Source organism: Eumetopias jubatus, unplaced genomic scaffold (assembly GCF_037043125.1).
Source record: "Eumetopias jubatus isolate StellerSeaLion01/CBP00866 unplaced genomic scaffold, mEumJub1_p1.0 scaffold_10, whole genome shotgun sequence".
Taxonomy (NCBI): Eukaryota; Metazoa; Chordata; class Mammalia; order Carnivora; family Otariidae; genus Eumetopias; species Eumetopias jubatus.
The window spans coordinates 77,738,296-77,752,375 of NW_028274816.1; the positions used below are offsets into that span (position 1 = coordinate 77,738,296).

General features: G+C 58.3%; 1 protein-coding gene across 2 annotated transcripts in view; it reads right to left on the reverse strand.

Annotated features, from left to right (window-relative positions):
* DNAH2 (dynein axonemal heavy chain 2) overlaps window positions 1-14,080 on the reverse strand; it is a 79,447-nt gene that overhangs the window by 31,253 nt on the left and 34,114 nt on the right. For both annotated transcript variants that reach the window (XM_028125061.2, XM_088028000.1), the window contains 24 exons: window positions 13,917-14,020; window positions 12,365-12,521; window positions 12,142-12,224; window positions 11,848-12,028; window positions 11,329-11,467; window positions 9,686-9,903; window positions 9,322-9,423; window positions 8,885-9,010; window positions 8,481-8,591; window positions 8,023-8,211; window positions 7,649-7,752; window positions 7,359-7,548; window positions 6,663-6,843; window positions 5,908-6,035; window positions 5,482-5,634; window positions 5,073-5,198; window positions 4,146-4,364; window positions 3,808-3,925; window positions 3,487-3,623; window positions 2,864-3,001; window positions 2,617-2,775; window positions 747-899; window positions 525-616; window positions 25-223 (listed from right to left, as the gene is read on the reverse strand). In XM_028125061.2, the coding sequence (XP_027980862.2) occupies window positions 25-223; window positions 525-616; window positions 747-899; window positions 2,617-2,775; window positions 2,864-3,001; window positions 3,487-3,623; window positions 3,808-3,925; window positions 4,146-4,364; window positions 5,073-5,198; window positions 5,482-5,634; window positions 5,908-6,035; window positions 6,663-6,843; window positions 7,359-7,548; window positions 7,649-7,752; window positions 8,023-8,211; window positions 8,481-8,591; window positions 8,885-9,010; window positions 9,322-9,423; window positions 9,686-9,903; window positions 11,329-11,467; window positions 11,848-12,028; window positions 12,142-12,224; window positions 12,365-12,521; window positions 13,917-14,020 (3,507 nt within the window). The remainder of the gene's footprint in view (window positions 1-24; window positions 224-524; window positions 617-746; window positions 900-2,616; window positions 2,776-2,863; window positions 3,002-3,486; window positions 3,624-3,807; window positions 3,926-4,145; window positions 4,365-5,072; window positions 5,199-5,481; window positions 5,635-5,907; window positions 6,036-6,662; window positions 6,844-7,358; window positions 7,549-7,648; window positions 7,753-8,022; window positions 8,212-8,480; window positions 8,592-8,884; window positions 9,011-9,321; window positions 9,424-9,685; window positions 9,904-11,328; window positions 11,468-11,847; window positions 12,029-12,141; window positions 12,225-12,364; window positions 12,522-13,916; window positions 14,021-14,080) is intronic.

The window sequence follows — 14,080 nt, forward strand, 5'->3', positions numbered from 1 at the left end:
GGTTCCCCAGGTCCTGCAGCGCACCTGCGCAGACATGTTGATGATGAGCACCGACCACTGGCTGGAGGGCAAGGAGTGGAGGACGCTCTGGGCGATGGATGTCTTTCCAGTCCCCACGGGACCCACCAGCAGGACGGGGTTCTGGTTGGCCATCAGGGCGCTCACCAGGTAGTTGTAGCGAACGGTGTCGACCGTGGGCACCATGATCTTATAGAAGGGGGAGCTGGGGAGGGAAGGGGGCCTTGTCCAAGGGCCTGGGCTGCTCCTTCCCGACTCCGGCTTCCCTCTGCCTCCCGACCTGCATCTTCCTCACACATCACCCGCCCTGCCTCCTGACGGGCCTGGAGATCGGGCGTCCTGCTTCCTCCGTAGGGACCCTGTCCCACGCCCTCCAGATCCTGCTCCTGCATTCCAGAGGCGCCCCTCCACCCCACCCCCGTCTGGGAGCCCTCCCGCCCTTCCACAGCTCACTTCTGCTTGGGGCCACATCTCCCAGCAACCACGGCCCCAGGCCCTGCTCTCACTTGGGAGGGTAGCGCCAACTTTTAGGGAGCTTATTCTCAAATGACGTCCAGGTGCGCATCTTGGGGTCCACGAAGTACTCGTACACTGTGTCCTGAGGAGGGAAGGGGTGTGAGGCTACCAAAGCCTTCGCTAGCTCTCCCCACCGGCGGAAGTGCTCCCGGACCGCTGGGGGAGAGCCAGGCGGCGGGACACCGAGCACAGCCGGGGCTGCAGGTCCCGACCTTATTGGGAAAGGAGCCCTCCATCTCTCGGAGGTAACTGTCCATCTTCTTGCGTCCCTCCTCATCCACGGAGGCGCACACGGACCAAATCAAGCTGAACACAAAGGTCAGCTCCACCATGGAGACGTAGTTTTCACCGTCGGCTGGGTTCACCTGGACGGACGAGAAGGGGAAATAGCCTCGCTCTATAAGAGACGAACGGGGCATCATTTTGGCAGATGGCCACAAAGCCTCAGAGCTCGCCTCCCTTCCTGGCTCTGTTCAGAAAACCCTGTGGTTGGGGCACCTGGGTGGCTCAGCTGTTAAGTGTCTGCCTCCGGCTCAGGTCATGGTCCCAGGTCCTGGGCTCCAGCCCCGCATCGGGCTCCCTGCTCCGCGGGGTCTGCTTCTCCCTCCGACCCTCCCCCCATTCTTGTGCCTCTCTCTCTCTCTCTCTCTCTCAAATAAATAAAATCCTTTTTTTAAAAAAGGGACATTAGATTCAACTATTACTTGCGTGATTAAACATGAAATTTAAAAAATAATAATTAAATTTTACAACGTACCAAGTTCGTGGCAGAAACAGCATGTTTATTTATTGTTAAGTAAGCTGCACGCCCGACATGGGGCTTGAACTCATGACCCTGAGATCAGGAGTCGCACGCTCCACTGACCCAGCCAGGTGCCCCCAGAAACGGCATGTTTAGACTCCTGCTCTCAACAGCAACCCCGAGGGCACGTGGCCTCGCTCGCCCCATCTCTCACCTGCCCCATGAGACAGCCACAGGCTGTGAGCAGGGAGCTCTTGCGGATGGGTTCTGAATTAAGGTGCCGAGAACTACAGATAACATGACCCACAAGATGCTGTCCAACCCAGAATACCGGACTTGGGCTTAGAATCGTCCTCAATCACCAGGTGTAGGTGGGAAACTGTGTTGAGACTTTACCGTCCGTCATATTCAACGCAGAGCCCTTAGTCTGTCCTTCCAGCTCACCCCAGCACACAGCGCATTTCACCCCCCACCCCGGCCCACCCTCCTCAGCACCTGTGCACCCCCGAGACTACGTGACTGTCCTTGTCCAGCCGTGACCTTGCAAGCTCATCTGCAGAGTTTCCATTTAGATTAACTCGACGAGGAACGACATACACTGTTAGAGACCTTCACTGTCCTATAACTTTATATTAATGGTTTGGTTATCTGGCAATGTCTTCAAAAACAATAGGAACGATTGCTAGACGGTGGTTTAATCTCAACAGAAAAATATCCAATTTTAGTCCTCACTCCACAATTCTAAACGAAAAACATTTTTCTTCAATATCAACCAATCTGAAAATTTCTTTTTTTTACAATTTTTTGAAGATTTTATTTATTTATTTGAGAGAGAGAGAGAGAGAGCACAAGCAGAGGAGGAAGCAGGCTCCCCGCCAAGCAGAGAGCCTGACGACGCAGGACTCGATCCCAGGGCCCCGGGATCATGACCTGAGCCGAAGGTTCAATCTGAAAATTTGTAAAACCCCCTCATCAGATTAGGCTGGGAGCTCCTTCCAGCAGAAATGGTATACGAAGGCCTCCTATATACCAAAATTTAATATAAATATTCTGAAAGGATGGAGAAATGAGGAACCAAATGACCTATCCTCAGCTCCCAAACTGCGGTGGGAAATTAGAGGGAGATTTCATTGTGCGCTTTAGTGACTGAGAGTCCTGAGTGTGACATCCCACCACGTGTACATGGCACGCGCCCGCATCGCAGTCAGTGAGGCCTCCCCTTGGGGTCCCTGCACTCACATCTGTGTTCAGACCACGTCTCAGACACACGGTTTCGCTCGGCTTGTCCCCGCGGCGTCACGAGCCCGTGCCACCCTGGCCCTGCTCCGGCCCCTCCTCACCCCGTTCTCCGGCCTGGCCAGGGCCGAGTAGAGCTTGCAGAGGGAGATGATCCCGCTGTATTCCGGGATGGGCACCAACTCGTTGCAAAAGTCCTTCTTGAAGGCCAGCATCTTGTTAATGAACTTCTCAAACATCCGCTGAAGGGGTTCTGCCTCGGCCTGGAGTCAAATGACAAGGGGCTCTGCCTTCGCTCTCTGCCCTGTAGGCCAGGTGGCTCACTCCCCCGCTCCTCAGCTCCCCTCGCACCTTCGGCCTCTTCTCCAGCCAGCTCTGCACGTAGGGCTTCCAGCCCAGGTCACTGTAGTCAGTGTAGACCATCCCACAGCGAGACACAGTGGCGGGAGAGGCCACGGCCAAGTTCTCCACTTCGAACAGGAGAGACACCTGAGGATACACTTGGTCAGAGCTGCCGACCCCCGTCGGGAGAAACACTCGGCACCCCGATGCCCCCAAGTGTCTCCATCCGAGCACCAAGCATGGCACGGTGCACAAAGACGTAAAGTTTACAGATGACGTGCTTTTTAAAAAGAATTTAGGGCTTACTTGAGGTTAAGCTTATGGAAAACCACTCTCTCGCTCGCACTGAGTGGGTGGGAAAGGCTGGGCTTCACAGCCCGGGAACCCGGGAGCCCGGGCGTAGGTGGAAGGCGGCCCGTGGAGGTCAGGCGGAGGGGGGCTGACACGGCGGGCACTGGCCACTGCTCCCCACACCCACGGTAGACCCGGCATTCTTCCCTCGGACACAGGTCTCTCTGAGTCCAGGCAACCCCCCCTCCTCACCTCTCCCACAGAAGCTCCTCATCTGGCGGCCCCCCGGCCCCCCTGAGCCCTGCACATGCTCCCAGCCCCCCGCTCCGCAGGGTCTGCACCTGCTCGGGCATCGCGATGCGCTCCCCGTTGATGAGGGTCAAGACTTTGTTGTCGTCCATGACCGAGTTCATGCTCTCGATCCACAGCGTGTCCACGGGGCCATCGAAAAGGATCCACTTCTCATCTGGCTTCTCATCTTGGTAGGAGGAGGATGGTCAGGAAGCTAGAACCTTCTCCCCAGACCTCCCGTCATGCTCAGCTCCTCGGGGTTGTGAGCATGCACCTCCTCCTTGTACCTCAGCACGCCCCAGGCATTTTCCTCCCAAACATGGGCTTTCCACCCCCAGACTGCCCACCCCCGCCCCCCGTGACGCGGGCACCTGCACACGCTGTCCGCATGACGCTGGACAGGACGCCATCTGTCCACTCGTTCGTGTTGAGGTCATATTCCCCATACAGCTCCCCTAGGGACAACGCCTTCGGGTTCAAGGGGAACTCCTAAAAGGGACACAGAAGGGGGTTTTCGAGCTGCGGGCAGACGCCAATGCCGAGATCCCCGTTTAGGTCCACGTCACCCCCTTTGCTTCCAGGTGTCTGTATTTGCCCCCGGTCTCTGGTCTCTCCCAGGCCCCCTCGGGCCCCAGCCTGCCCTCCTGGCCTGCACTGCGTGCCCGTCCCGCTGGTCTCCGGCAGGCGCTTCCCCGTCCCAAGTCCACACCCTGACGATGTTAAAGTTGGGCTCTCCGGCGCGGCACAAGGAGGACAGGGAGGCCTGGAGGATGCGCCACGAGGTGGTCTTGCCACTGCCCGTGCAGCCCACGATCATGGTGGAGTGGCGGGAGTTCTTGGTCTCGTAGAGCTGGATGACCTTGGTGAGGGTGAACGGTGTGCTCTGCAGGCCCATGTCCTGGATCTCCTGCTCGATGACGTCCCGCAGCTGAGGGGGCGACAGACAGCGGGAGGCCCATAAACCCCGCCACCGCCTCGGGGGTCGCGCTCAGGCTGCTGGATGTGGTGCCAGGGCCCCCGCGCTCCGGCCGTCGCTCACTCAGGAGCTGGCCGCTGCAGAGCTGCGAGGCGCAGGGACCCTGAGGAAGGGACTGCTCTGGGCCTCAGTGGCCTCCTCTGCTAAATGGGAGCCATGAGGGCGCTTTCAGCGGCCGGTTGTCGTATGGTCTCCCTGCTTTCGCCCCCCCCACCCCCACCCCCCGAATTCTTTCTTTCTTTCTAGCGATGCATTTACAAAGACGTATTTCTATCTAACATTTCAGGGGTTTCAAGTGAAGGGAGCATTCAGGCTATCCGAACCGTCACTCCCCCGGGGAAGAAAATCCCTGTCCTTCCTAGAATCCTCCTGCCCACCCCTCCCATGCCACTGCTCTGACGCATCGGCAGCTCTGGCGGGAGGAGAGACGCGGAGGCAGGAGGAAAGCGGGGGGGCGGGGAGCTCTGGGGGCTCCATACAGTCAGAAGCCCGCCGCTCAGGAGGGTGGGGGCTGTGGCGGGAGAGTGGAGCGTCTGAGCAGGCCTCGGCTGTTCCAGAGACAAGGAAGCCCGGAGGGGTCGGCTGTCCCGCAGACAGTCACAGCCCGGGGACAGCTCCCCGTGCGTGGGTGAGGTCGGCGGGAGTAGCAAGGACAAGTACCTTGCCGTAGTCAACGACGGGCACCTCGATGTTGGGGAACAGGTCTTGCACCATGGCGTTGAAGAGCGGCACGTCGACTGAGGTGAGCTTGGCGATGTTCATGTCTCGCATTGAGAGCAGCAGAACCTGGCCGGGAAACGAGGGAGACTCCGGCCTGAGGAGCTGGGCCCCGGGCGTCCGCTAGAACCGCCACCCCCCCACCGCCGCCCGCCGTCCAAAGGGCTGAGGGGCAGGAGGCCAGAGCAGTGCGGATGGCCAAGCGAGCCGTCAGCTGGACACCAGGTGGCTCAGGGGACAGGCAGCGGGGCGGGGGTCCCAGCCCAGGCACAGGAGCTGAAAAGCTTCAGTGGAGGCAGGGTGGACCAGGGACCCTGGAGGCTCGGGCCCAAGGGCCGTGGCCTCGATCTACCTCCTCATCAGACAGATCCGGCTGCACGCGGCGCTTCTTGCCCGCATAGCGCAGGAGGGAGGTGAGGGCGCGCAGGCCGAAGTCGTAATGGTCCTGTCTGGACAGCTGCTGCACGGCCAGTGAGTAGAGGGTATACACCTTCTTGGCCAGAATCTGGGGAAGGAAAACCGAGGAGGAAACCCCGGCCTCATGCAGGGCCAGCGACAGACACACGCAGCTGGGCCTGAGCCTCGAGGCGGCCAGGCTGGGCTCTGGGGGACAATCCTAACGAGAAGATGCTGGGAACGGTGCCGACACGGATCAGGGACCTCCCAGGGGAGAGGCCTCCACACCCTACCGACCGCAAGCCCGCGTCCCTCGCCTCTGTCCGTGGACTAGTCACGGAAGGGACGTCAGAGTGTTACCGACAAGACGTGACGGGCATACCTTGCAGTTGCCAAAGCCCTCCCCAAAGAGGATGATCTCTGCAATAAGAGCAGAATCAGGCACCACCATGGCAATGGGGCGGAACATGGATTTCAGGTTATCTGGCAGCTCCGTGCGACCGGCATAGCCTGGAAAACAGCGCCGTCTGTTTAGAACCCGGGCCACTCCCCGAGGACCTACTGCCTATTCTCAGCCCCATTCTCCCCAACCCCGGCTCGCCCCCCAGTCTCCCCAGCTCCAGCCACACGCTCTCCGCTTCTCGGCTCGGCTCCCGCCCCTCTCTCCTATCTGCGGTCCTCTCCTTCCTTGCTGGGCGCTGTGGTGGTCCTGACCCAGATCCCTTCTGTCTCTCTCTCAGCACCTGAGCCCTTTCCTGCTCTCCCTGCAGACCCTCCCCGAGCCGTTCCCGGGGAACAGTAATGAGGGAGCCCGGGGCCTGCCTTCTGGGGAGAGTCCCATTCCTCCTGCAAAGGGGACGGCAGACAGACCCGGACTCGGGGAGCTTGCCCAGTGGGAGAAGACAGCGAAGCATCCCAAAGGACCGGGCATGTACAGACACACAGCGGTTATTGACCCATTTGGGGTGGACGGTAAGACTGCCTCCCCTTCTCCCAGAAAGTTGGACCTTTGTCCTTCCCTCGCTCTGCGCTCTCTCTCTCGTCCCCTCTCACTTGGGTGGGACACGCTGGCCTGGAAGGGGGAGGGGGCGAAGGGCTGTCGGCCCTGGCCGCTCCGTCCTCCTGCCCGCCCCGTACCGGGGTTCATGGTGATGAAGATCCCACAGGTCCACGCCAGGTTTATTTCAAAGCCCTCGAAGTAGAAGCGGGTGAGGCCGGCGGCCAGGGCCGACAGGATGGACAGGATCTGCTGGGCCACCACCGACAGCACCTCCACGTTGATGCGGTTAAACTCGTCAAAGCAGCCCCAGGCGCCGGTCTGTGGGTGGGGGGCAGAGTCGCTGGGGGCCCTCCGACGGGGAGCCCCGAGGAGCCGGGGCTGGCAGCCCCGGCCTGAGATGTGCTGACAGGTGTGGCGGGCTCCAGGACGCGTGTGCTGTCCGGGCTGGGGGGGGGCAGGCAGCGCAGCCCAGGGGCGGTCCCTGGCCAGAACTTTCCAGCCAACAGCACAACCCTGGGGACAATCTCAGGGACAACCTCGGGGAGTACCGGAGCAGGCACCGGTTGGGAAGAGACCCGGGGAGGGAACCTGTGAGCACGAGGCCTGCGCCCCGCACCGGAGTATATGCGTTACCTGGTCGAGCCCCTACGTCATCTTCTGAGTTTTCAAATAAGCAAAAATGAAGGCTGAGCGAGGCTCGGGGAGGTGCGGAGACGATGGCAATCATAAGCCCTGAGGCAGGGAGTGCTGTACCTTACAAAGCTGGGAGCCAGCCTGGGGTTCAGCTGACTCTCTGGGACTGCGAGGGGGTGGCGGAGTGGTGGGGTGCGGACCTGAGCCAGACCCGAGTACATCCTGCCCATGGACTTGTAGTCCAGGCCCTCGGAGCAGTTGACCACGATGACGTATATGCCGAGGGCCTTGCCCAGATCCTTGACGGTCTCTGTCTTGCCCGTGCCCGCTGGGCCTTTGGGGGAGCCCCCCCGATGCAGGTGCAGGGCTGTGGTCAGAGTCATGTAACACCTGAGGATCAAGGACAGGACCCGAGTTGGACTCCTGCGTGGGAGCCCCGCCTCAGCAGCTGCTGCCCCCGCCCCACCACCCTGTCACTGCGCCAGCCGACCTGTCGGTCAGCGGGGTGATGACCAGCCGGCCGGAGTTCCCCAAGTACTCGTAGCTGTGCTGGAACTGTGTGTTGGTCTGGCGGATCACGCAGTCGTCCAGCTCCTGGGGCAACAGGGCAGAGGAACGGAGAGGCGGGCTTGGAGGAAGAGCCGATCGGGGAGGCGGGGAGGCGGGGAGGCTGCAGTTCACAGGACCAGGGCTGCGGAGGAGAGGGTCTACGGCCCGCATGGAAGATGGGCCCCTGCGCGACTGCCCCATCCACCACGGCAGCAGCCCGCGGCCTTCCTGGCCTGGTCCTGACTCGGGAGACGGGACCGAGTGCAGAACTAGGGCGGGGGGCCGGGGCGTCAGGAGGGCACAGGCCGGGCACACCTTCTCCCAGTAGAAGCGCAGCTGACTGAGCCACTCGAAGGAGCTGACGTCCACGAGGCCGCTCTTGTACAGCTTCTCCAGCACGTCCCGGGCATGGACTTCTATTGTCACCAGCGCCACAATTTTCAGCCGCATGATTTTGGTCAGGTTCCCCCTGATGGCTTCCGAATACTTGTTCAGGACGGACACCTGCGGGATGAGGTGGCGGGGAGGAGCGTGGAGGGGGCAAGGCAAGCAAACCCTGACCATGGCTCGCCCCGGCCTCACCGGCTTCCAACCCCGCGCCGACCCCGACCTCCCGAAACCCCTGACCCCCAGCCCTCCCAAGCCACCCGGACTTGCCTCGCGGGACCTCAACCACAAAGCACCCTTGCTGTGACCCTGACTCAGACTCCAGTGCATCCCCCCAACGACGTCCCCCCCCCGGGGGCCCACCCCAAACTTGGAGGGCTCCCCACCTGCTTCTTCTTCATGACCTTGAGGATTTTCTTGTCTCCGCGCTCCTTAGCTGTCAGCAGGCACTTGGTGACGTCAGCCGTCCACTGGATCTGACTGGCGGTGATCACCACCTGGGGCCCACGCAGAGGCTAGATCCGCTGGCCCCGCACGCAGCCCAGCCCCCAAGTCCCAGCCTCTTCCTGGCCCGGGTGCTAGTGTTCGCTCAACAGGCTCCCTCTGCACTGAAGGATGGGGCTCAGGCCCATGGGCAGGAGCTAAGGGTCCAGCATGCAGGGTAGCAAGGCCTTCGCCCAGAACAGGGGGCAGGACGCCTACATCTGGTGAGACCCGAGATTCAGTCTTGACCTTTGCGGCTCCCTTTCAGCTCTTCCTTGCTCCCTCGTTTCCACCGACCCCGGCTCACCTGGCCAGCCCACTCCTTCACCCACTTGTCCCTCTTGTTAAGAAACTTCTTGAGGGCCAGGCGACAGTTCCGGAGAAGGTCCCGTAGGGTCACCCTCATGGTCCGCTCCACGTCACCAAGCCAGGACTGTGGGGGTGTGGGGGTGACAGGGCCGAACGGCCAGGCCTCAGGGACAGAGACAAGCATCCCCAGGGGGCAGGGGCTTAGGAGGGAGGACTCCAGGGCTTTGGGCAGCGGCTGGCTCAGGTCCCGGGGGGAAATGGAGGCATTGGGGGGTGACGGAAGACGGTCCGCTTTGCAGGACCAGGGGAGGGGTTAGAGTTTTCAGCAATGGCAGGTGGGTCCCTTCACGGAGATGTTGTCTCCTCACAGAGCGGAGCAAACTTTCCAAGGGGAAGAAGGATCAACTCGATTCTTAGACCCTCACCACTACTCACCTCCACAGGCCCTTCCAGAAGGACTGCGTGGAGGAAGTCAACGTACTCGCCGTCACCTGAGAACATTCCCACGGCTTCCCATTTGCCACTGGGTCCCCCAACCTGTAAAAGCAGGAAGCTCGGAATGGTCTGGGCTGCTCACTTCTCATATCCACCTCGGAGGTACTTGGGCCCTCTGAGGGTAATCTCTGCTCCTCTCCCCTGACCCCAATATTACCAATTCTAAAGAGTTCTATCCCAGATAATCCAGATTCATTCCTATCCCCCTCCTGCTGGGAGGCCACGGTCCCCTCCAAGGCCCCGAATACCTGGACATTGCCATCTCCTCCCTGCCCCCCATCCTATCCTGGGCAGCTCGGCAAACCTTCTGCATTCTCAGCAATTTGATGTTGTCAAAGCATTTTTTGAGGTGCGGCTGCACAGCCTCTGGGTTGCGGGACTGGCCTAGAATCTCCAGGAGGTCATCATTGGACAGGAAGTAGAAGCGGGGAAAGATATGGCGCTTGGTCTCTAGATACATATCCAGAGACTTCTGAATGTCTTCCAGAACTGTGTTCATTTCTATCAGCGTGTCCAGCAGGCCTGGGAGAAGAGCAACGAAGGACATTTGAGGACCCTCTACCATTGCCCTGAGTGGCTCTGGAGTGTGCACCTGCACCCACTTTGCCGACTCTCGAATGTTGGGGTACATATTGCCATAATGGTTGCTGGAAGCAGAGAAGTGTCTCCAAATCACTCCAACACGCTTAGCCCATCCTCTTCATTAATTCATCATCAAGTGCTCATTATACACTATTACGCATTTTGTACACTATGCATTAAGCATACGGTATACGAGATTCCACTAATATATCGACATCTCGTCTCCCTTCGGTCTTAAACGGTCCCTTTTCTCCGGCTCTGCTGGTCACCCCAAGAGCTTCTGGATATTAGAGACTGTTCTGCACACACAGAACCCCACAAGTGAAATCATTAGACTTAAATATATATCACATACACACATTGAAACAGGGCTGCAACCGCCGGGGGTGCTGGTGTCCCTCGGGGTGGAGCGAAAAGAGCCCTGGACGGAGGGACAGACAATGGCCATGCAAACTGCTGCTCATCCACGAACCAGCATGTCCGTTATCCTCACTGAGCTCTCACCTCCTTGTGGGTAAAGCACTAGTAGCATCTACCTCAGAGAATGACCCCTGGGACTAAGTAAAATGGATTCTCAGTGGCAGGTTCTCAACAATCTTAGTTTCCTCCCAGCCTTAGGTTTTGATTGGTTTATTCCCTTGTCCCAGTTTCTAGCTTTCTGAGGGAAGTCTGGATGCCCCGGAACCTGAGGCGACCCTCGCGCCTTCAAGTTCAGAGTCCACGGGCTGCCAGGTCTCCGGGAGGTGACTCAGTAGCAGTGGGTGAGATGAGTTTCGTTTTTGTGTTCCACAAACGGATCCCCGTTTCAGTGGCTTTGCTTATATGTTGTTCCGAAATGTAATTTTGCCCATGATCTCGAGTATTTTTTCTAATAAACGCATGCTGTCCCTCAGCTTTGCATATCCTCCTACAGACATTTTATCAGAATAATTAAAATGGCTTTTTAGTGCATACCCCCAAGGTTCTTGGGAAAACGAAAAACCTTTCAGATGGCCCAAGGCCAAAGAGAGTAGTCCTCCGCACCCCTGGACAGAACTCTTCTCCTCAGCACACCCCCTCTCGGCGACCATCACCAGACCTCAGCTCCTGGTTCTTTACCGCACTTCACCACCATCAGCCAGGCCTTTCTGTGGGTACGTCTCTCTCCCACGCCCTCCCCTGCCCACTACAGTATAGTCCTCCCGAGTATTTGTTGAGTTTCGTTCACTGAACTGTTATTTCATGCTCAGAAGACGCGATGGTGATGGTATGAAGGCCATCTACAACGGTCTTTCAATGAATGAAGCACGTGGCCAGGACTTCACACATACTCAGCACCCACCGAGCCTCGGTCAGGATAAGAGGCCATGGAGCTCATGGACAGACCTGGATGGTGGGTGCTCCGCAGCGCATTGCTGTCCTTGCTCATCCGGTCCATGATGGATTTCCAGTTGTTGTTGACCTGGTCAAACAGGGCTGATTCGCTGGGCAGCTGCTTACGGATGTCCTCTCCGAGGAAGATATTCTGAGGGGCCAAGAATTGGGGTGAGAGGCTGTTTCTCACATGCTCCCCACACTCTGCTCCCCACTCCCAGACCAGGAATGACAGCCGAGTGGAAGAGAAGGAGCATCAGAACCAAAGGGCAAGAAGCCCAAGTTCCGGAAGGAAAGTTGGGGTTGGGAGGCCAGATACCTGGGTCCAAGAAGAAAAACGTAAGAAGAGCAAAGCCCTTTCAAGGAGGGAACCGAACGTGAGAGGTCATCCCTGAGAGTCAGACGCTTGGGGCCCAGAGGAAGGAGGACTTTAGAAGTGGGAAAACGAGGCTGAGAATAGGGCCAGGATGTAGGTCGTGTGCCAGGAACAGAGAGTGGGTCACAGGAGCAGCCCGGCGAGCGGGTCCTGACCTCTAGGTACATCCACTGGCGCTGTACCGTAAGCAACATCTCAACGCCCTCCAAGATGAGGGAGAGGCAGCGCTCCCAGCGGTCCGCTTCCTTCTCAAAGGCCTTGACAAAACGAGAGGCCTTCATGGTAGACAGAGCCACCTGGTTATCTTCCAGGGCCTGGAATACCTCCTCTGTGCCTCTGGGACGGAAAGCATCAGAATTACAGTCCGTCCCCACCTGCCAAACCTCCGGGGGCTCTGCAGCCCAGCTCGCCCGGCCCGCCCCTCCCCCAGCACCCCAAGCCCTCTCTACCGGAGTCGGTGATGGCCCTTGTCCTTATAGGGAACTATGTCTAGCTGGATCACACTCCAGGTCTTGGCAATGTTCTGTAATGCCTGTGGAGAGAAACCAGGGAACAGAACAATCCAGTATTTGGTCCGCAAAGGGAACAGAACTCAGAGGGGCCATGGGACCACGAAAACCTGGCTGCTGGAGGCTCGCGAAGTGGGGGAGGCGGGAGGGGGCCCTGTCATACCAATTCTATAGCCAGCTCTTTGGTGGCCGACGCAGAGATCTCCCCAATTTTCTCCACATGCTGGTCCATCCCAAGGTCCACAATCTGCTCCAAGGTGAAGCGGTCAGATTCCTGATCAAACTCCCGTTGGATCTCATCTCTGACCTGATCCCAGTGCCTGCAGTCGGGGACAGAAGTCAGATCACGAGGCCGGATATCAGGGTCTCCTGGAAAGTGTTAGCATCGATCCGCAGGCCTTCTCTCTCCCATTGGGACAGCACGATTCCATATACGTATTGATATTTTATATTAAATAGGCCCTAAGATGCACTCCCGGGCACTGTGGGGACTACAGAGATGGAGGTGCTGATTCTCTGGAGAGAGAGTTCAGACCGATCATTGCAAGATCACTGTGGACAGATTATGCGCGGGGCCAAGCGCCGTGCATGAGACGGCTCACTTAATTCACATGCCCGCTATCAACAAGGAACTTTGGTTCTTCCACCTGAGCCCGAGGAACCTGAGCCTAGGGGAGGTTGAACAACTTAGGCGGGTGTATGGTCAGGTTGTACTTAGCCACAGGACACAAGGGTGAAACCCGGCAAAAACACCATCATGGACGCAACGCAGAGAAGTGAAATTACTTCCTTCTAAATGGATAATTATTACAACATCATTTATAAAATAGCCCATTCTGGGGCACCTGGGTGGCTCAGTTGGTTAAGCGTCTGCCTTCGGCTCAGGTCATGATCCCAGAGTCCCCGGATCGAGTCCCGTATCAGGCTCCCTGCTCAGCAGGGAGTCTGCTCCTCCCTCTGACCCTCCCCCTTCTCATGCTCTCTCTCTCTCTCTCTCTCTCATTCTCTCTCTAATAAATAAAATAAAATAAAAATCTTTTAAAAATATAATAATAAAATAGCCCATTCCATCCTCCATGGCCTCAAAAGCCTCACCTATCATGTAATCGAAAGAACAAAACTTGGAAAATAAAATTATGAAGTATTTAGAGGAAAGTACAGAGAGAATGCAGGTTTAACTCTGGCGGCGGGGGCGGGGTAGGTCCTCTTAGACGAGGCCCAGAAGCAAAACCCATGAAGGAAGAAGGGAATACCTTTGGCTACATCAGAATAAAACCTTTTGGGGGCGCCTGGGTGGCTCAGTCAGTTAAGCGTCCGACTCTTGATTTCAGCTCAGGTCGTGATCTCAGGGTCGTGAGATCGAGCCCCGAGTCACGCTCAGTGCTTGAGATTCCCCCTCCCTTTCCCTCTGCCCCTCCCCCCCCAAAATAAAATAATCTTTTTTTAAAAAAAGAATAAAACCTTTTGTAGACAGAAGACGTCAAGACAGAACAGAGTGCTGGGAGACGCCGGGGGAAGGGAAGAGAGGAGGCGGGAAGGCCAGAGGGCCCAGGACGGCATGGGAGACAGAGGACGGGGCAGGCTCGAGGGAGGGCTCCTCGGGGGTGCGTGTCTGTGGGCGGGGGCAGGGGCACGTGGCCGCGGGGAGGGGACCCCATGAGAACCAGGTGGCCGCGGGCCGGGGGGTGGCCCCGAGGAGCGAGGAGCAGCCTCACCTCTCTCTAAGGGCGGGGTTGCGAAGGTCTGAGATGAGGGGCATGGTCTTCTTGAACTGCTCTATTTTGGAGCGAGTGGTTTCGATAATTTCCCAGTTGCGGTCCTGGGCAAACATGGGAGGCATCAGCAGGCCTGGCCAGCACCCCTTCCTCAGCGGGCTCAC